Raw genomic sequence first — 23886 nt, 5'->3', positions numbered from 1 at the left:
TTCCGTTTTCTTTTGTATTCAGCTTTTGAAGCGATATTGTTTGGCGACTTCTTAAGTTGTTTTCATAGAGCATGTTTTCTTTGTATGTCTGTTAGTATGTTGTCTGTTATCCATGGATTTTGTTTCGTTTGGGGGCGTATTTTTATTTTTGTTAATGCTTTGTTATATATTTTGTTAAATGCAAGTTTAAGATTATTATATACAGCTTCAGCAGAGTCTAGAGATGCTATCTGCATCCAGTCTGTTTTTCTGATTTCATCGTTCACTATTGCTTCGTTTACAATGCTATGATACTGTTTTGTAGTCTCAGTGATTTTTATGGGTTCTGGTTCATTGTGTAACTGCAATGCTGTGAAATAATGGTCTGCTAGTTTGCATGTTATGACGGCTGCTGTGTGGCTGTTTGGAGGGGCCCTTATATTTATATGATCAATGCAGGTTGAGGTTGTTGTGTTTCCGACTATCTCTTCTCGTGTATACGACAGTATGGATGGGGTTATGTTATATGCCGATAATAGGTCTAGGTATTGTTCTGTGTTGTTATTTATGTTCCTAATGTTTATATTAATGTCTCCTATTATTATCAAGTATTTTGAGGTGCCTACTTTCGTGGCTGAAAGCCATCTGTTTAGTTCTTCTAGGAATTTTGTGGTGCTTAAGTTGGGTGGTCTGTATATTGCGTTTAATATCAGGGAGTTTTCTTGTTTGATGTTTTTAATTTCGATGCATATGTTTTCTGCGTATTCTAGTTTATAGTTTATTTCTGTTACTTCTAGTTATGTTTGGTAAATATTATTATACCACCGCCTCGTTTTGTTTGTCTGCAGTGTTTGTGTTGTTGGAAGTGTGGCATTTGGTAGGAGGTTGCCTCTTCGTTTGTCGTAGATACTTCAGTCAGTATTAAAATGTCTATTTCGTCTATATCTTCCTTCAGATAAGCTTGCAGGGTCAGCCAGTATTTTTGAATGCTTCTGATGTTGATGTGGAGAATAGATAGTCCATTTTTGGGGATTGTCAGTTGTTTCCATTCTGATATTGATTTCAGAATGTGGCAATTATCATGTTCCGGGGTGATTACGTCTGCTTGATGGTGTGCATTCATGTTGGTTGGTGTGGTATAATAATAATAATAATAATAATAATAATAATAATAATAATAATAATAATAATAATAATAATAATAATAATAATAATAATAATAAAATAAAATAAAAACTTGCAAGCTGGTAACCTAACCAGTGTTTCAAGATCATGTAATGATAAAGAAATACGTACTATACATATCCTATAGATCAGTGTTTCTCAACCTTTTTTGGATCATGCCCCACCTCAACGCCTCAAAGATTTTGATGCCCCCCCCCTCTAGCATAATAGTCAGTCAAATTATGAAAAAGTATAATATAAATATGTACATGTACATTTTCTAATTGCCCCGAAAATATTCAACCCCCTCCCACGTTGAGAAACACTGCTATAGACCTAAGGAAATGTATTATGCGAGCTCAGACTTTCAATAGCGCAGTATGGCATCCCTGGTGTGTGTGTGTGTGTGTGTGTGTGTGTGTGTGTGTGTGTGTGTGTGTGTGTGTGTGTGTGTGTGTGTGTGTGTGTGTGTGTGTGTGTGTGTGTGTGTGTGTGTGTGTGTTTCATGCTAATACAGGGTGGCCATAAAATAACTTTCCCTCTTTGGAGGCATCTGTAGCTAAAACCAATAAACGGAATGAGACCAAATTTTATATTGAGACTTTTGAAGGCATGGGGAGATGATTTCCGCGAAAGAAAGATTTTGTACCTTGATCGAGTTTCTTCAAACTTCTTAATCATAGCACTCAGTGCTAAAGCTGATATGAAGCCTTCTAAATTTCCGAACGGCCGCTACGGAATTGCACTGTTTAAGGTAAGAAAGCTTAACAAGTAAAGCACGCTGAGGCAAGTTAGGACGCATACTGAATACAATTCGTCAGTCATTCGAATAACTGCCTGAACGTTCCCAATCCCTTTTTAAGTGGAATTGGTGGCGCTGCTGTCACGTACGCACAGTAAAATTTGCATAATCCTTTTTTACCTGCGTTTATTGCAAATATTTGACTGCTTTCGGCTCCGCTAGCGCCAAAATTTCCCCTATTGGCGACTTTTGGTACTAAATATTTTTTTCGCGGAATTCATCTCCCCACGCCTTCGAAAGCCTCAATATAAAATGTGGCCTCATTCCGTGTATTTGTTTTAGCTACAGATACCTCCAAAGAGGGAAAATTAATTTATGGTCACCCTGTACATTGGTATATTTCTGACCAATGCAGCAATAGAACCAATAAATAATAACTAATGTCATCCTAAGATATGTTTAATATAAACTTCGAGAATGCAGGCTGATATATTATATCTCATCCAGAACCAATATTATTAAAGTGAAAAACTATTTTATTTGCTATACCTACAGAATTATGTCACCAAAAGAGTCTTCGTAGTTCAATCGATATAGACGAAGCCCTTTGGTCTGAAAGATTTGGGTACAATACCCGTCCGTGATGTTAGGAACCTTTATCTGGTCTCTTTCGACCATAGGTGAGTTAGTCAGTCTCATACGGAAACTCGGGTTTTTCGTTCCCGAAAACAGGACAGGCAAACTCGCCCCCATGAACACACACGGATTACAGTCAGGAATACTTAAACCCAGCCATAGGCCTGATTCGTCAGCTATGCCGGTCACGAGCCAGGATAAAATTAAGGGGATTGAGATGGTGCCGTACCTCCCTAAAAGGGGTTCACGGCCGTGGTATCATCATACGAAATAAAAAAAAAATAAAAAATATCATACAACACGTATACTTGTATATACATACCTACACGTACATAATGCAAATACTGTGTATGAATAACAAAGTTTGATTAATGGGAAAAATATTATTAGTAGTTGTTGTGGTAGTAATACTGAGATTTTCAAATGAATAAGCAAAGAGTTTTCAGTTAAAATAATGAAAAGCATTTCCACTTTTTAATGGAAATATTACAATTTTTATAAGCAAAATTAAATACAGAAAATCAATACTATAAAGTACGTAAAGTTATGAAATAGTTTAAGAAAGTTCGACTGCGTAAAGTATGAAATAATCAATTTCATATTTTTACCTAGTTTTCCTTTAACCAGCCCTCTTGTGTCTTCTTATTCATAATTCGAAATAGCGTTTGTATTTTTTGTTTTGTTTTGTTTTTTCTAAAATATAATGACGGAAAAGCTCTTCACCTCCACGCAAGGCCAGGATTTGTTCCGCATTCTTAATCATGTTAATAGTATCTTGTTGGTTCTATCCTTGAAACTATATTTTTATTTATTTATTTATTTATTTATATTAGTTAAACTGTTGCAAGTCTTATGATGAACAACCAGTGAAACATTTGTTTGAATTTATTTGCCAATTATATCATTCTCATTGTGAAAAATTGTAACTTATTTAGAAGCTTTCAATAACAGATCTGTTAGCGAAATACGTCCATGAAAACAATTAGTTTTTATTTGTGTGTTTTTGTTTTGCTTTGCGTTCACTGGCATATGACGTTTATTGTCAAAACGACCAGGAAATGTATTATAACTTACTGCTGTGCACACTTAACACTTAAATAAAAACAATAAAAATAATAACGACGATTGGTCACAGCTTCTTAAATATGTGTTCACATCTGGCTTCCAGAATAGCAGCAACAGAAAAAAACAAACAAAAAACCTCAAGTTCATAGCACAATTTTTGTTTTTGAAGTTCATAAGAAGGACACCTATTAGTTGCCACCATGTCCGCTTTAATGGAGTAGCGCTCCAGTCTTCGATGCACATTAAAAATAATTATTTTTTCTACGTTTATTTCATATCGCTGCATATGTATATTATTATGCTATATAAAAACAAAATGAAATGTTTGAATGTCAAACCTTAACTGAATCCTAAAATAAAGTATGCAACGAGCCAATTACTTCATCTAACTTTTTTTATTTTGTAAAATGTTATAATACCATTAGTAGATGAATCACACTGTGTTTTTGCACCTTCGAAGAATTATTTTTCAATATTGTTCATTTTTTATTTAGGCATTTTTTTTTCGAAAAACACCGCATTAATTTATAAACATTAACTTAAATTTCTGTTTTTTATGCCAATAATAATAAACAAAAAACACACGCAAGACCACAAAACCTCCAGAGCATCACTCAAGTAAGAGTAAAAAATGTATTCCTTCCCACAGAGGGAATATGTCCCTAGCTCTTCGGACACACATTAATGTTTTGTAAGATTTTATATATTCTTAATGTAAATAGTATAATTAATTTGTATGGATTTTAATAATAATAATAATAATAATAATAATAATAATAATAATAATAATAATAATAATAATAATTATTATTATTATTATTAAAACCCCATGGAGTCAAAAGACGCATTGTGGAAGATCCCACTGTTATACTCGTACACACAGTTTATCATACCATGCCTTAAATATGTTCAGTCTCTGTGATCAACACACTCGGGTAATGCATTCCAATCACTCACCACTCTCCGATACAAAAAACCCGCTCCTCATTCCCTTGCTCACACTCTTCTTATACAGCTTCCAGGAATGACCTCTTGTTCTCTCCCTATCTTCACCCATGCTATGAAAAACCTCCCAGACATTAATCTAGTAATAAACTCAACAGCTTATATTTCACGATCATATCCCCTCTCCTCCTTCTATCCACCAATTTCTGCAAATTTCATTTTCTCAATCTGTCTTCATACTTAACATTTCAGACACGAGAAACCATCTTAGTCAATCGTCTCTGAACCTTTTCCAGTACATCTTCATCTTTTTGAAAACCAGCTGACCAAATCTGCCCACAGTAGTCCATATATGGCCTGATCAAAGCCTTATACAAGGGAACCATAACATCCTTACTTCTACAAGTCAGTTCCTTCGCATCATTCCCATTATCCGCTGTGCTGTCCTCACAATTTTAGCAATATGTCCCAGGAATTTTAGGTCCTTATCCATAATAACTCCAAGATACCTTATCTGTTCTATCACTTCCAAGATATTTCCACCGACTGTGTACTCTACATCCCATATCAGCTTCCCAAATTTCAAACCCTTACATTTCGAAACATTGAATTGACATCCCCTCACTCATTTACCATTCAGCCAGTGTATTCAAGTCCTCGTGCAAAAACACAACTCAATTTTCATCATCTGCAAACAACTGCATATCACCAAACAGACCTTTGGGGTGCACCACTAGTAACTTTCCTCTTCTGGGATATCGCTCCTCCATAGACAACTCACTGATACCTATCAGACAGCCAATTTCCAATCCAACGAACTAATCTACTTTTCAGCTCCATCCGTTCCAATATAATTACCAGCTTGTCATGTGGCAATTTATCAAACGCCTTTGCAAAATCTAAATATCGTATATCACTGTTTATGCAACACCCTTATTCAATGCATTTGTCACTTTATTATAATAGTAAGCATATTGCTAAATCAAGATCTTTTAACAAACCCATGCTGGCCACCAAAGAGTATTTTTCTGTTCTCAACCCAATTCTGAATCTTGGCCATAACCAACTTCTATGATACTTTAACAACTCCAGACACACAGACTGGCTTATAATCCAAAGCCCTAGTCTTATCACCTCCCTTATGAATTGAAACAATTTTACCCTCTTTCCTTTGGAACTTGGCTCAGTGCAAGACTTATGTTGATAAGATACGTAAAAGCTGTTGTTAACTCCCGGGAACATTTCCTCAAAACACGTGTGATATAGTATCAAGTGCTACAGCCTTATTTACACCAAGTTTATTCAATTCCTCATATACCTCCTGCTCACTTACTAACAGTTTCTCCTCCTCCTTTCCTACTGCATTCAAGTTCTTCATGATGTCACATTGACATGAATGAAATACTTTTATAAATTGCTCATTAAATATCTCAATTACATCCTCTGCAGCGATTATCATTCCTCCATTTTCACAATCAATGCGATCCTTCCGTAATCATTATTTGTTCTAATGGCCGCATATCGAAAAAATCCCCTGGGATTTTTTTTTTTTTTTTTTTTTTTTTTTTTTTTAGCCCCATTAGTTAACTGCTGCTCATACTGCACTTTTGCTATTCTTATCAAGCGAGTCACCTTGCTCTCCTTGCTCTCCTTGCTCTTTGTATTATAATAATACCTTCTTCCATAATACCTTCTTCTTCCAGAATGCACATCTTCCCTCTCCATTCATCCATTTCACACGTGCTCTATTTACCCTGTTGACCTTTGGAATACATTCTGATATTGAGTGGGGCCCAAGCAGCATTGATATCCTTTCCATCTTGTTCCTGTTTCCAACTTATTTCCGCAAGCTGTTTTCTGAGCTTTCCATAATCACCAGCCTTATAATTCCACATATATTCCTAACAGACGTCCTCAAAAATAGTAAGCGAGAATTCTATCAATTAGTGTTATCATTAAAACTGCGTTATTCCTTAATAATAAATATTATAATTTTTTAAATATTTTAATAATAATAATAATAATAATAATAATAATAATAATAATAATAATAATAAAATTCGCTAAATTACTTAAAATAATAAAAAATTGAGTGAAATTCTTATATCAGAATTATGGTCAGTTTTCGTGTTTATTATATTTGTTATCATTTGCGCCAGATAGGTTTTTAGTAAGTTTTTTTTTTTTTAGTTTTTGAAGTACGTTTTTTTAAACAGTTATTCAGATGTGAAATTATTTCAGATGTTTTATTATTTATTTATTTGTATTTCCAAATTGTACCTTCAGTAACACTATAAATATAATTGTTATCATTTTAATGTATGAATGTCTGCTTGTCAATTTTCTCAAGCAAGCTAGTTTGTTAGTAATAAAAACGATACGTGTTTCTTATTACTAGAAAAAATATTAGCGTGGTAATAAATATTTTATTAATTATTATCTCTTAACAGCACTGCTATTTTTTTGTTAATGGAATAAATAGGCACTTTTAGAATAGTGCCTACGGCACTATATTCTAAAAGCCAGACGATGTTAAAAATAATGCTAGGTTATTAAATTCATTATGTACTATTATTAAATGCTTCTGTTTTATGAACTTTAAGCTTCTAATATCTAACAATCTTTTTAATTACGGAGGTAGGAAGCCGTTTTTTACTTTTTTTATCACTCGTCTGCCTTTAGTTTAGTACTGAAAATAGTTCTTTATCTATAACAAACTTATCCTAAGCTTGAATTTATTTATTTGTTTTTTATGCGACTGTCCCTGAGATTCCTTTAGGAAATTTAAGTTTACTAGCTTTCGTGGATGGGAATAACATAATAAAATCCAAATTATATTTCTCTCCTCTAAGAAATATTGTGTCCTTTGCCACCAGTCTTTTTTCCATGATTTCTTTTAGAGCTAGGGGAGTGCTGGGTGCCTCCCTTGTCTCTTAACTGTCGAAGTAATTTCTCATTAGTAACTTTTCCTTCCATTTAATTTTCGGTATTCTTCGCCAACACCATGATTCAAAATCTAACATTTAAGAGCAATATTTGGAATATTACTCTTTAAATTTCACGTATTTAAAGAGCAATATTCCAAACAGGCGTTTATGAATTTTTTACTTTATTACGTTGATCCAAATTTATGTTAAAGGAGAATAAACGTCTTATTTTAAGAAAGATTCTTATGCTCTTACTAATTCTACATAAATACCATCTCCTAGATTTTGAAAACTAGAAACTTGGCGTATTATTTAGCTGTTGTGTAAAATGGCAAGTTTCCAATTGTGTCATGGCTTTGGTTTATCGTCATATATCAGTACATTATAGTGATGTTATCTGCAAATGTAATGCAGGCTGTACTATCAGGGCGACAAGAGAGGGTTTGGACCCCCCCCCCCACAAAATATTTTTTTTTTATTTCCCTCTCCCTTCTAGCAAGGGTGGACAGGCTGATAATGATACTACCGAGAAAGACAAAAACTATGCAACATAGACCCTGGGATCCCTTACAGACCTTCGGGCCCCAGTAATTTGTACCCCCCCCTTTCCCTCTCGTAGACCTTGTATATCGTGGGCATTTATGGATATATCAAGTACTGCTTTCTCTTTTATTTCATTTATAGCTTCTTCAACGTATTAATTAAAAAAGAAGTCGAGGAAAAGAACTCGAGAGTGACTGAGCGATTTATTTTTATTTAATTTAAGTAATTTATTTTACACTCTGTAACATTAGCTTTCTCTTGTTATTACACCTTGAACTTTCTCACTGTTTCTCCTTTTCTGTAACTTTAATAAGTTTAACCGACTCGGATTTATCACACCACCTACTTCCTTTGCCAGTTCAGTTTTTATGGCATCGTTTCCTGGTGTTTTTCCGTTGTTTAGCTACAAAAGTCAATCAGACCTCTTCTCTTGGAATCCCATGTCTTTCATCTTCGCTAATATTACAACAACAACAAGGAGAAGATGCAATTATATAGTTTCTACAAATGTTGTATGTATTTCTTTTCTCTATCTTTCGGCTCATTCAAGTTTTATCACGTGATCGTTCATCACGATGCTGCCTAAAGACCCAGGTCTACATTTCCTTTATTAATCTCTATGCAGAGTCTGTTTGCCTTGTTTCATCATATTTTCAACGTCTTGGCATCTTTCCTACATCCATTTTTCCTTCACTCTTCTACAATCCGAGGTAATTAATTTTTTCAATTTTCCTATTCCTGTTATCGTGTTCGTTTTTTTTTCCCTTTTATTTTGCAAACCTCATTTGTTATATCCAAGGTTTTCTCAGTACTCTTCTTATTCCAGGCATTTATTTTTATTGGAATCTCTTAATTCTCGATGTTTTTCCTCCACAGATTTTTTACTTCTGATTTTTTTTGTTTCATTTTTCCTTAGCAAAGGTTTTAAATTTATTTTTATTATGCATTTTTGGAAATTATGGAGACAACACGGTAGTTGTCTCCATAATTTCCAAAAATGCATTCGGATCACCGTGCAAGCCTAAAAGAAAGGATTATTTTTATTATATTTATATTTATATAATTCATTCACATCGTAACTTCCATTTTTTTAAAGGAAATTAGCTACATGAATCTTAGATTGTTCCCGGATTAGTTTCACAAGATTCAAATTTGTCTCAGAATGTTTACTTTCTTGTTATTATGTAGTACATTTAAACAAATAAATAAAAACTTCTGGCATTCTCCATGCACACCTTGTTTTTTTTTTTTTTGTGATACTAATATGCTATTAACAACTAGATGTCTTAGTCCACAATACTCGATTAATCTTTTTCCTCATTCATTTCTATTCTGCAGCCACTGAGTTATAATTTCCTATTTTAATGTGGTCTATCACAATGGTTCTTAACCTTTTAGTAGTAACCCTAAGTACCCTAAAATATTTTTGCGGCCCCTAATTTGTAGTAACCTAATAATAATAATTAAACTTTTTTAAATAGTGATTTTACTTACTGATTATAATAACCAAAATTATTTTGTCTACTAATTTGTCTATTTTTGCTTCAATTGTGTTACTCAATGCTATTCTCATGCAGGAGTCTACTTGGAGTCGATTTGATTCTTTCGCTTTAATAATTACCATTCTGGAAAATCTCTTTTCACAAATATGTAGAAAGTAAAGGCAACAAATTTTGAATGGCAATTGTAAACAGGTGCGGATATTCCCTCCGGATATGTATCCAAAGTTGGACCAAACTTTCTTCTTGAAAACGGAGATCAGACTTAAATCCTTTGTCAATTTCACTAGTGTCATCGTCCATTGGTGATAAGTTTGTATTTTCGCAGTTATTATATGGATCGACTCGCAGTGTTGCCATCAGCGAAAAACTTGTGGCTCCTCCACAAAAGAAACTTCTGAATTAAACTGCATAATTCAGATTACTAAATACGATACAAAACAAGTTGGAAACAAAGTAAAATAAAGAACAAAAAATAATTATTTTAAGAGGTTCCAAAATTTTAACACTAGAAACGTTCTATAAATTTTCCACTGCCTCTCCCCCCACCCCAGTTAAGAATGCTGTCTGTATTTCTTGATAGACTCTATCTCTATCAAGTCGTCCATTATCTCATATATTATAATTACTTCTTTTCTACATCAGATGTTGGCGTATAGCATGTAATACACTGCTGTTTATCAGTCACCGGCTATTTAAACGACGATTATTCTGTGATAATATGCCGACCATTGAACTGTCTTACCCAAAGTATACACGATATTTATTACTCGAAAAATGTCAGATTTTCTTCCCATCGTATATCCGCTACACCTATAATATCAATATTTGTTCTTCTTAGCTCGCTTCTTGTTTACTCCAGTTTTTCTGCTATTGGCAAATATTTTTAAGTCCCCAATTGTTAACATTTTAATGCAAGTTTTATCTGGGGGACATTTTGTCTCTCTTAACGAAAGAAGCTCTTCTTATCAGATCTCTGTGTTCGTCATGTTTCTTGCTTTTAATTCTTCCCGAGACAGCTTATCTGAGAACAAGATAAGCTGTCATTCATGAATCTTGTAAATAATGCAAGGCCTCAACAGAAGTTGAGTTGAGTCGCATATGAGTATGACATTTCCTTTCGGTTTGTTCTTCTGCAAGCCAGATTACTTAGCCATAACGGGTTATTAGGCCTAACATGTTAACTGAAAATGGGATGGGATTACGTAATCTACGCCTCTGGATTCCTTTTTGCTTCTTTTTTGATTCCTATTTTTTTTTAAATTGCTCCAAATATGCAATATATTTTTTTAACTACTCCAAGTATGTTGGTTAATGCAAATAAATAAGTCGACAATATTTAATACGATTTCCTGCTTATCTTATTTAATTCATTATTGGTCCATTTCATAAATGAAAGACTTCTATTAATTAACACCATCTTACCTTGAACGCCTATGGATTCCTTAGAAGTAAACGGAATGCCTAAAAGAGGTGTTTCTTTTTCCATTTCTTCTTCTGATTTTGTACCCGACTGCACAAGTTCATCAACGATTTCTGCTTCTGTTATAGCCTCATAAAATCTATTATCTACCATTGCATTGATGATCGGATCTACCTCCCTTATTCTAGAGATATAAGCCCTTACTACATCAACACTTTTCACCTAGAAGAACAAAGAGGTTAAAATAAAATATGCAGTTTTTGTATTTGTAAGTTTAGTCTAAATTATTTTAATATGTTCTTTTATATTAATATTTTTATTTCGCTGAATTAATTTTATTAGTCTATTTTTACTATTGCAGTATTTATATTTAACTGATATGTATTATTTTATTTTTAATATATATATATATATATATATAATGCTGGAAGAAAGACCGTTACAGGTTTAGTTCTAGTTGCTAGTTACCGACCAGAGGAACTTTTGCAAATGCCTTTCTTTGACCTGTTCCCGCGTTAGTCGATCGTTGACATAGGTAAATAGATTTTTTTTTCTGCAGAAACCTCCAGTTTTTAATCAGCTCAAAAAATCAACCTTAGAAGTCACATTGTTTCAGTCATTCGTGGCCTAACATATATTCAGTCATATATGTTAAGCCACGAGATTTCAGCTATTGTTTGCCGTAATACCTCCCCTGAACGCCTTGATTCGTTGATACCGTGATTTCACTATTAGTGAACTGATGGTATCAGCTATCAGTGAATGGACGAAAATGGGCCTGTTCATAGGCCCATTTTTAGCCCTAACTACCTTCAGAAAGGTAGTTAGGGCTAAAAACACTATGCTTTTTATATCTGACCCACACATGAAAGATCAGAAGACCTGTAGCACATCAATAGGGAGTGTATGTGTGGGTAAGAGGATAAGAAGAAAGGAGGAATTTGTTTATTTTATATTTTTTAAAAAACCATGACGGTTTATTTTTGGGGAATGCAAACTGCTGAGGCTGTTACAAAGAACAGAAGTAGATGGAATGAAAGAGGAGGCAGTGAAGTTGGTTCGGCGAGTTTTAAGATGGACTGTAAAAGGGTGTTGGTTAGTAGCGGCTCTTGTTCTAATGATTTTGGAGGAAAGTGAAGGAATAATAGTGGCCAGTTTAGCAGAGCACTGTCTATGAGAGCATCTCCAGAAGAGACACAAAGCAGAACTTGAACGTCTGTAAGAGCGGGATTGAATTGGATATGTGAGAGAGGGATCACTAATTAGCAAGATTGCAGTCTTCTAGACAGAATTAAGCAACCTTAGAGAGAATTTTGGTGCGCCACCCCAAATACGGGAGCAGCATTCCATGGTTGGGCAGATTTGGCATTTGTTTAGAGTTAGCAGCTGTGAAGTAGTGTCTTGTGCGAAAAGGTACACCAAGCTTTTAGGCGGCTGCAGAATGTGTTTGTACCAGGAAAGGTTGGAGGTATAGGTCACTCCAAGAAGGAAACTCTGTTTGGGTGTCTGGGTATTATTGAAAGTAAGGGGAAATGGATGCGAGTTCTTTCGTTCTTGCAAGAGATCAGACAAGAGACTGAGTTTTGGTGGCAATGAAGTCTACAACATTGTCCTTTCCCCATTGAGATAAATTTTTGGATCTTGAGGATTCTATTACTTGAGCAATACAAGGTTTGTCAAATGACAAGAAGGAATGGAATATACTGTCATCGGCAGAGCTATGGATAGGCAGTACGTTGACAGGTTGTGGCATAGAAGGCAGCCTGCCTCACTGCGCGGCTTAATAAGGGCGCCCGTTCAGCCATATTGCGGTAGGCGCCTTCACTACGATAATTCCTGTTAAAGCGCGGAAAGAAGTTTTTCGAAGCTTAAACTGATTAAAAATTATTTGCGAACAGCAATGACCCAAGAAAGATTGATTAGTCTAGCAACTATATCGATAAAGAGCTTATAAACAGTTTTATTGTGCGATATCCCGCAGAGCAAACATTTAATTAATATTATTATATAATCGTTTTGCATTAATGTTTCTCTTGTAATAAAAACAAAATAGCAATTGGAGATGCTCTTATATTTTTGCCTTATAATCCATCAGGGGCGATATTTAATTGTTTGCACCAGGGCGCGATCTAATCTGGCGATGTCCCTGTGGATAGGACTGGAATTCTGTGAGAGCAGGTCATTTATATACAAGAGGAAGAGAGTGGGCGAAAGAACTGAATACTAGGATACTCCCGTATGGTGGGAAAATATGACGAAAGGAAACTGTCCACCATGATACGTAGTGTGCGACCAGTGAGAAAGTTGGTGATTCAGTTGTGGAGCGTAGAAGGCAGACCATAGGATGGCAGTTTGCTAAGTAGGCTCCTGTGCTAAAGCAGATCAAATGCTTTTGGAATGTCGACTGCTACTCTCTTTGGGAATAAAAGGCGTTAGAGGATTAATTTTTTAATTATTTTTTTATAAAAATTTGAAAATTTAAGTATTTCTTTAGACAGTATCACAACCGGTTGATTGTGATACCAAAACAATCTGTGAATAAAGCAAATTTATTGCCTTGAATACTTTTGTTGATGGAGAACATGTTGAAATGAATGTACAGTATGTATTTACCATACGGAGACTCTTAGTTCAACAATTTATTACTTTATAATCTTATTTTGTAACTTTATAAATTGTTCGACCAATTTTCATTTCGTAAATATACTGGGTATTCATTTTAAAAAGGCTTTTGTATTAGTGGAATAGAAAAAAAAAACAATGTTAAGGAAAAAATCTCAAGATGCTTTATTAAAAAAAAGAAAAAAAAGAAAATGAGAAATAATTGAATGATGGAAAATAAAGAAATGAATATTATGATGGAAAATAAAACAAAAATCACATCAAGATGAATAGCGTGAAGTGAATAGCGATTATACCTTTTGGATGAAAAAATCATGGGTTCAAATCCTATCTAGGACATAAAGAACTTTGTAGGGATTTTATGACTAAGGATGGTTCACTGGGTTTCATACGGAAGTGACAGGGTTTCCACTGAGGGAAAAATTGGGTTTTTTTATCACTCAAAATAAACAAACCAACCTTTGGTCGGTTGATATGCTTTGACAGAATAGCAGACTATGCAAATAAGATTAACAGCGGTAACATGACATGAATGACATTTATAATGAAGCTAAGTTACTTCGAGTCATGACAAGCCTTTCAAACTAATACGATAAAATAAAGACGAGGGGTGATAAAAAAAATGAAGAAAGTAAAACATGAAGAATGCGAAATGTCTATTGTGTAAGCAATGAATGACTAGAGAGGGTGAAGACATTTAACGTGCGGTGCAGACAGAACTCCATGCTAATATAGAGATTTCTTTAAAAGAACAAATGATTATTGGATTAAAACTCTTACCACAGGAAAAAAAAATAATTTACGGATTAAGAAGTCATTTTAGAATGATACGGAGCAGCGTATTGTGAAGTTAGGAAAAACCAACGTTAACGCCTTGAAGGAGAAAAACAATGGATCTTAGCATCATATGAAGCTTCTAAACACAAACGAAGGATATCCAGATTGACTGTGAATTATTGCAATCTGAAATAGCTATCAAGAGATTAAAAGCTATTTACGAGAAGTACCTCAGAAAGAAACACATATTATACTAAACAGGAAATCGTGGAGTTATTATGAATAGCCCGTTACTGTCGTAAGAGTAGGCCAAGGGTTAGATAAGTTTAACCCTTGGCCTACGCATATGGCTGTTTTACCACTGCATATATCTGTTTTATTAATATAAAACAGATATGCAATATCTCCTATTATCTGCTGATTGGAATCTTCCAGAAATCAAACACGTTTTCTCTTTTTTTTCAATGCACAGTATAACACCCCACTTTGCTCTTATAAGCAAGGTAACAGTGATACGTATAACGAGCGAAGAAAATGATCTACCACCTTGAAACACATCGCAATATTCACAATGAAATTCAAGAACACAATTTGTGTTCAATTTGTCAAAAGAAGCTTTATCTATTGGCTATCATGATTGGCAAATAATAAAGTTATGGATATATTTGTATTTCTGTAGAACTTAATAGGAATATTGATTTTTGTCTTATTAATAAAAATATTATTAATAGGGTAGAACCGGTTAAACAGTTGGTTTTATTTTAGCTTGAGAAATCCCAGAATTACAATCACAAGTTGTACAATGAAAATGTCCTGAAATCTACATACGGTTTGATCAAAAAGTATCGAGCTTATAATATCTAAGAACTTGTATTTATTCTGTTTGAAGATCAGCCCCATTTACATTAGACTCCTCTACACACAAGCATGTTCCAGAATATCTTCCATTGCTCGAAGCGCATTTCAAAGAGTTTTCGATATTACTAAAAGTTTCCTTGTCGTTGAATTTAACCTTTTCTGTGCTTTTGTATAATAACTATTAATAACCATTGCCATTCGCCGAACCCTTTTCACTTTATATCTGTTCCTTTAGAATAAATAATAAATAAATTAGATTCAATAAATACAGTTTACACTGAACACAAGATGGCGCTATTGTTCAAATTGACAACCTCTTGCACATCGCAGAAGAATGCAACACTACGGTAATCATCTTTACAAATGCTTGTTTTTATATATATATATATATATATATATATATATATATATATTAAATTTCTATTGTGGTTATTGAACAATTTTAATTGAAAGTTTGGGAGTTTTTTTTTTTTTTTGTAGTTATAATTACTATCAGATTGCGGGAAGGTGATAGTGGTTTTGCTAAGATAAAAAAAAAAGCCATGTTTTGTGATATTTTATCTCTTTTTAACTGAAATACGTTCCTGATAGAAATGGAATTCTAGAAATAGTTACTGCGTAGTAACTTAGTTAAGATTTGATGTTAAAACACGTTACGGAGAATTAACGATAAACTGGTTTACGGTTGCACGAGTAAAGCGAACACTAACTGATTTCATGCGATTTAAGTCATAATCGCGAACCAGAAGACTATTTGTTCATAAGGAAAATCCCCGTTGATATCATTGATTATCTCGCCACTGGTGTTTAAATTGGCTTAAATTCTTCGAATTATCTTTAGCATTGATGCTAAATGCTAGAGATATGTTTGTGTTAAATAAATAAATAAAACTTAATAATAAAAATTCGTGAAAGCATCTTCAAACTCTTCTAGATGTTGTTGCTATGTAGGCGTATATATTTTGTGCAACGAGTCGCAGGTGCATGTACATCTGGAAATATATATATATATATATATATATATGTGTTAAGAATACCAAGCAATTTTTTAAACCTGGTTTTACTCCATTTCTCAAGTAAGCAAACATATAGCATAAATAAAGAACTATTTTAGGTATATTTTCGTAAATTTTAATCAAAAATTACAGTGATATAATTGGGTCCAGGATACAATTTCAGAATTTATTTGTTCGTTTCTGGGAAGATCTGAAGGGGCCCGAACGGAAGACGTTGTTTGCTTACTTGGGAAATGGAGTAAAACCAGGTTTAAAAAATTGCTTGGTATTCTTAACATTTATTATACCCAAGGTAAAATACTTTCTATATATATATATATATATATATATTATACCAAAAGATGTCATGAAAGGTGCCTAAAAGATGTCAAAAAATATGAGATAAACGAACAACGAATGGTACAGGATGGTACATATAATTATGAATGTACGTCGTCTTCCGTTCGGGCCCCTTCAGATCTTCCCAGAAACGAACAAATAAATTCTGAAATTGTATCCTGGACCCAATTATATCGCTGTAATTTTTGATTAAAATTTACGAAAATATACCTAAAATAGTTCTTTATTTATTTTTTGATGTATCATAAATCAACTTATGACTAATTGTTGAGTTACGTGTAAAAAAAAAAAAATTATATAAGCAGGACCAATCCGTAGGTAACATTATACTTTACAGCGGTTTTCATTTATTTTTCATTTCCTGTTCGTTTTATTCACACATTATTCAAAAAAAAACTTTTTTTTTGGAAAGGCGCCGAACATTAATCACACACACACAAACACACACACAAGAAAAAGACTAGGCGTCAGCGCTGCCTATGGTAATACATAATTGATCAGATTTAACCTAATGAATAATACATAGGTATAAAAGTTAAGTTAAGCAAAAAAGTATTTACATATAAACAAATTTATGGTCAAATGTGTTTGTACAAATTAATTCTTTCTAAAAAATTAAAAACATCATGCAATTAGCCTGAGTCTGCTAGCATTTCCTGAGTGTATATATGGCTTGGTTAGATAGGTGAAAATTTCATTCCTCTCCCGTGTAAATTAACAGCATTTCTCCATGGAAGGTTTGCACACCATCCTGCAACCTCTCACTTTGTCAGCTACAGAAATCTTATACCCCATCATCCATCTATCTACAATTGTTTAATGCACACAGAGCAGCACACGCTGATTTCTTATCCATCTATACTGATGATTCAAGAACTAACACCTCTGTTGGCTGTGCTGCTGCGCTTCCTGACATTATTATCTCAAATCAGATCCCACCAGACTGCAGTAATTATACAGCAGAGTTACATGCCATTCAGCTTAGGTTAAATCTGACCAATTATGTATTACCATAGGCCTTGATCTTGTATATTTGTATCACCCTGCTGTAATTTTGTTAATATCTAAATACCATAATGCTAAACTTAAATTTTATGCATCAATGCTGTATAATAATTCCTTTCTGACTCTTTAAGTATTAGTATAATAATGTTTGTTGTAATCTTACTAGATGTAGACACTGCTTTCCTTGACTTGTTTTGTATATACATATGTTAACCTATAGTTACCTATTTATGTACTGCTGAAATCTCTGCAGTAATTTCGTTTATATGTAGATACTGCATCACTTAACATACATTTTGTGTACGCATCTTATTTACTACTTTATTTCTCGAATAATCATGTAGTGCTGTAGGACATCTTACCTATTTGTGTACTTTCTAGTAATTCTGTTTCCACTGCATTGCTAAATTTAATTTTCATCTATGCATATTGTATAATAATCCCTTTTTGCCTATTTTTGTACTGCTATAAAGGCATCTGTTATAATTTTACATATATGTAGATACTGCATTCCTGGGCAGGGGTTTCATATATTATGTATTAACTTATATTGTTAACAATTTTTGCACTACTGTAATAACCTCTGACCTTGTGTGTTGCTGTGCCCTCTGCAGCAGTTCTGTTTACCTAGAGATGCTGCTTTGTAAAACTAGATTCTTGTAGAGACATATTGTTTGCAATTTTCTGTAAATGCTAATGTTGTAACCTTTAGTATGGCACAGTACCTTTGTAGTTTTTGTGCCAAATAAACTATAAACCAATCATAAAGGCCGCACCAAACCGCTACCTAGTGAGGATAACGTAGTGGGGGTAACGCGTGATTTACGTGCAGTTTGGGCTGGTAGTATTGCAGCCCAAGATACGTTGCTACTACACGAGCACAAACAACACAAATTAATGTCGTTAATTTATTAGGTGAATATTGTGCGGATTTTCATTTTTCTATTTAATTCTAGCATTTAATTTATATCTTTGTAGAAATGAACGAAGAGAAGAATTCTGTTAAATATTGTTAAATTCTGTTATATTATATTTTATTCATGATATAATTTTTTCAATCCATACTGATTTTTTTTTTTTTTTTTTTTTTTTTTTTACTTTTATTGCTACAGCCCCACCACTTTAAATTCTTACGAGCCGCCACTAACATATACCCTATGCTTTCAGACATATGAAAAGACTCTTGCCCAGCGGTCTTCAGAACTCTTCTCCCGTTTTGTGTTCTACAATTTTTCTTTGAACTCGATGGTAATGCCCGTTAATTATAATAATATTTAAAAGATATAATTACTCTCATACTTTATTTCATTTAATTTTCAGCGCCAGCTGTAATGTTTTTCATGCAGTATCACTTTCCATATACTTTTGCTTTAGTATAAAAAATGAAAAGTCAGTAGGAAAATGAGAGAAATATAACTTTCCGATTTTTCTAAACGATATTTATAATAACAAAGGAATTATTTATTTTATTATTTTCGTATGGGGTTCCCACTTTCCTCCCCGTCCCTTAGGACTGGTTGAGTCCTCCTAATGAGGGATTAAGTATGTATTTTATGACTGCAGATCTATGTGTTCACGGGCTGGTTTGCCTGTTCTAAAGGACGAAAAACCCGAGTTTCTCGGTGTAAAAGCCCCTCCCCCCCACTTCCGTATAAGACTGGTTAACTCACTTTTAGTCGAAAGAGACCAGGAAAGGTTCCTCACGTCTTGGACGGGAATCGAACCTAAGTCTTTCCGACCAAATCACAGAGGAATGATTTATGAGATAAAGGCAGATGTTCTTACATGCTTCTTTTTACGCAGTTCATAAATGAGGTGCACAAAGATTGAAGATCTTTGCACGTCACTATACACCCTTTATGATATTATTATCAATGAAATGGCACACACACACGCACGCACGCGCGCTCGCACATGCCTAGTAACTGCTCGCACTAATTTTTCCCTTCAGTATTTCTAATTTACAGTTAATAATTTTTAAAAATACTATAAAAACTATAAATTATATGATAAATCATATTTGCCACTTATTTTATTTAGCAATTTTCCAATGTCTCATTTTCACTGTTATTCTAACCCATTCCAAATTGTACACTTTAACTAGTTACTTTTGGCATGCGCCTTGTGGACGAACGCTGTCAGCAAGTTGCAGAGTCATATTTGTTAGAGTACAGTATTTACTGTCTAGACCGGTGGTTCTTATCCGGTGTTCCGGAAGAAGTTCTGGAATTTGGGATTTTTAAATTAATTTGTCAGCACAAATTAATTTAATGATTGTTTATTTGATGTTTAATTAATTAATAATTAATTATCAATTATTGATTAATAATAAAAATCAGCTAAATTACCAATTAATTATTAATTTATACATTACAAAATAACCAAGGTATTCAGTGAAAATTTCAGGATTTGTGAAGTGTTCGTAGTCGAAAAAAGTTTGAGAAACATTGGTCTAGACAGTACAATCATTTGAACTCGTGCAAACGTGATGGATTTTTTTTGCAGTCACGCGGATTTAAGTAAAATAATTTATTGTTTACAAGTTTACAGATTATAGCTAGTCGAAAACAAGGCAACATTAATATGAGAAATATTATATTAGCGTACACATTGAGTCTTAGACTAGAAGCTTGCCCGCAAAATGCTTTTTGTTCATCCGAAAGGTCCGGCAAAAATGAGAAGAAACATTTTGCTCCCTGTTCAGTTAAGCCTTAAATAATCACTCGTTTGTCTTCTACTTCTTTTTTTTTTTTTATTATTATTCCTCCACCTTTTTCAAAATATTTACCAATTTTTTTCCATTGTGGTTGCGCATCCTCTCTGTTTACTTGTCACTTTTGTCTTCTTTCCATTTTATTTATTTTTTAAACTTTTTTCTCTCTTTCTTTCTTTATTTTTCCATTCTTTCTGCTTTCTTCTTCACCCGTCTCTCTCTTCCTCTCTCTCTATCTGTTTTTTTCTTCATCCCACTATTTCGCCATCTTTATTCTTTCTATTTTTTTCGTACATCCTCTCTCTTTCTCTCTCGAAATAGCGAGAAAGTTGGAAATAGAGCGAATGAGATTGTTGATGGATTAGTGTCAAAGCAATCCTATAAATTGTGTGTGTGTGTGTGTGTGTGTGTGTGTGTGTGTGTGTGTGAGAGAGAGAGAGAGAGAGAGAGAGAGAGAGAGAGAGAGAGAGAGAGAGACGAGAGAGAGAGAGAGAGAGAGAGAGAGAGAGAGAGAGAGAGAGATTATGAAATATGAGTCCAGGTAGTGATAAAAATGCCTCTGCACTTACCTGTCCTTTCCTGATCTTTCGTGCGAGTTGAGTAGCCGACTCCAGCAGAAGAGGATTGGTGATTGGTGGAAGAGACTGCTCTTTCCCAAAATATATCAACCAAAAAACGAAGCCGGTAATAAAATCGAGTAATCTCCGGCCAATTCTGAGCAAATATACTAGGACTAATGTACTGAATGCTCCCATTTTTCCGAGGAGATTAAATTAAAACAGAAACGGATTTAAAAAAAAAAATAAAGTTAAAGACAAATGACTAGAGAAAGTGATATCTTGATGTTAGCAGTTCATCTTTCGTAGCACGACAACGGTCTGAGAGGGTAAGGAAACCAAACCTCACTTTGAATATGTTCTGATATCCTTGAACACAGAGCAGCGCGTGTTAGCGCAACTCACGTGTCAAATGACCTTCGCTTCAACGTCATTCCAGTCTCCTTTGAAACGAATACAATGTTCACATGGCGTGTGAATAAACTTTCCTGATAGGCATTGTGTACTTTAGCCTTTGGTATTTTTTTCGAGAAGTGAAAAAAAAAAAAAAAAAAATCAATGAATTTTGTTGACTTTCGACGTTTTGAACGGAAAAAGTTCTTCGTACAATAGGGTCCATCCACTACTAATATACCATTAATTTAATACTGTAATAATGCTACTCAAAGTGCATTGTAAGAAAGGGAAAAAAAGTTTTAATGCCATTCCGATTCAGGAGATCCATCCTTAATAATCAAAGCAATATTTTGAAACCGAAGCTCAGTTTTAATTCACAGAAGTATTACATTAAATAAGTTTCGGACTCACTCTTTTTAAGTGACAATAATTTGCAAGAAATTTTGGTTTAATATCACTCATTTAGATTAGGCAGATGATTACTTAGCACACAAGAAATATTCACTGGCGTTTTTTCTGAAATGTGAAAATCGCGGGTTCTTTCTTTTTTATCTGAGAAATAAATAATTTTTGGTTTTGAAATGAGATTAAATATTTATGCCAAAGTTACCATTAACTTTATTTATTTATTTCTATTTCGGAACACCTCAGTGCTGCATCAATGATTTTCATATGATGTCTTTTGTTTTCGACTTACAAGATTGATTTCAGCAGTACTTAAAAATCGTAGAGTTGTGTTTGTATAAAACGAGGTGTGTAGGTAGGGAGAACGTAAACATTTCTTCGATTAATAAAATAACACCTGTAATCAAGTCTCCTTTACCTTAATACAAGCAGTATGAAAATGTACAACAAAAATAATAAAATAAAGTTTGCTTAATTCTCTCTTGCTACTACGACTGTTGTACGACATAATAAATTACACAATAAATTATAATGTGAAATGAGTGTGCTTCTGTTGTCTGAAGGTTGTCTAGCTAAATAAATATGAATTTTGAAGATCAATACGCGCTCGATGCTTGTCAATTTCTGAAACATCTGGAATTCATCTGGATTCAGCTTAATATTAGTAATTCGAGAAAAAGACAGTCTGACATACATTTCTATATTACCGTTGTACTAAAATGATCAGTCAGTGAAATGTTAGTTGAAAAAAATATCTAAATTATAACGAGGTCAAACGTCATAAAAAACATCATAACTACTGTACATATTGCAATGCGTATAGTAGTAGATGCCTTAATTTATATGAATGTGCATTTTTAAAACATCGGTTCTTTCCTGAAATAGAATTCTTATCTAAGCTCTTTATTCATAAAGTTTTTTTTTTTTTTTTTTTTTTTTTTTTTTTTGAGTTCTACGCAATAGTTGATTGATGGTTAAGCAGAAGTGCCAGTTTCAGAGCGAATGCAAGGCTATTTTCGGCTGATGATGTCATTCATTATGTCATGTTCATACTGCAGCATATTATTTCAACTATATTTCCCAGAGTTCTGTTCAATATCCTGGTTTTGAAATTTGAAAATGTGGTCATTTTATTGGTGATGACAGCTAAATGTACGCCTTGTGGTGAAACTTGAATGTACTGACAAAAAACAATAAAATTCGCTCCTCAAATCTAACTGCTTATTCAAGGATCTTGAAGGTCAAACATAATATATTTCCACACTCCTTCAAAACAACATTCACTGTTGTTTATTCAGTATGGTCTGACACTGTATTATAAGGAAAAAGTCCTTTCTTCTATATATATATATATATATATATTTTTTTTTCTTTTTGAAAATGGCTGACAGAATATGACAGATGTCACTTCGTAAAAGACATTTTAAGTGTACAAAATCATGAGATATAATTATGAGGTAAAACTGACGGAGAATTTGATGACAATGATGCGCTTCGTGACCAAAAAGACTGCTTTGTGGCACTCAAATTATTTCTTAATGTTTTTTGAATTGCATTTTTTGTTCTTTTTGCTATTTATGAATTTTATAATGCAGTTTTAAAAAAATAAATAGTAATAACATGTGCATATGCACATAGATGCTTCGGTGCAATACAAAATATTAGAATATACTGATGAAGAGGGTCATGTTCTGCTTCTGTTCATCTTATGATTTTCTAGTAGATCACAAATCACTGTGTGTGTGTGTGTGCGTGCGTGTGTGTGTGTGTGTGTGTGTGTGTGCGTGTGTGTGTGTGTGTGTGTGTGTGCGCGCGCGTGCGTGCGCGCGTGCGTGTGTGTGCGTGTGTGTGCGCGTGCGCGTGTGTGTGTGTGTGTGTGTGTGTGTGTGTGTGTGTGTGTGTGTGTGTGTGTGTGTGTGTGTGTGTGTGTGTGTGTGTGTGTGTGTGTGTGTGTGTGTGTGTGCGCGCGCAGGCCAATGCAGTGCTTTGATACATCCTCTTCAAATCACATCTCTACAATCACTGAGAAATGGAATGTGATAGTAAGATTGTAAAAATCAGTATCATAAAATTGTCACAGTGTTAGACTAGCATTCAGTTCTTGTATTCTTCAGAAGATCTATGATTCCATAGACGTGGATGATTTAATGTATGGCAAAATCTATAGTCGTTAGTCTTTTGAATTTTTCATTTCTTCAAGCATCTCTGATTCATTCCAATCGTTGTAATATTACTGTAGCTGCTTTTTTTTTTTTTTTTTAGTTCCATTGAATCT

At 33.8% G+C, this 23886-nt stretch overlaps 1 protein-coding gene across 1 annotated transcript in view; it reads right to left on the bottom strand.

Annotated features, from left to right (window-relative positions):
- LOC150095967 (fatty-acid amide hydrolase 2-B-like) overlaps window positions 1-21158 on the bottom strand; it is a 41318-nt gene extending 20160 nt beyond the window's left edge. The window contains exons 1-2 of the mRNA XM_090408957.1: window positions 20823-21158; window positions 10926-11145 (exon numbers count right to left, since the gene is read on the bottom strand). Coding sequence (XP_090265083.1) covers window positions 10926-11145; window positions 20823-21008 — 406 coding nt within the window. The 5' untranslated portion in view covers window positions 21009-21158. The remainder of the gene's footprint in view (window positions 1-10925; window positions 11146-20822) is intronic.
- Between the last annotated feature and the right edge of the window lie 2728 nt (window positions 21159-23886).

This window comes from Typopeltis vanoorti, chromosome 19, assembly GCF_054136105.1.
Source record: "Typopeltis vanoorti isolate ZY-2024b chromosome 19, IOZ_Tvanoo_1.0, whole genome shotgun sequence".
Lineage (NCBI taxonomy): Eukaryota > Metazoa > Arthropoda > Arachnida > Uropygi > Thelyphonidae > Typopeltis > Typopeltis vanoorti.
The sequence above is the reverse complement of the archived record's forward strand: the minus strand, read 5'-3'. Positions and strand labels throughout refer to the sequence as shown.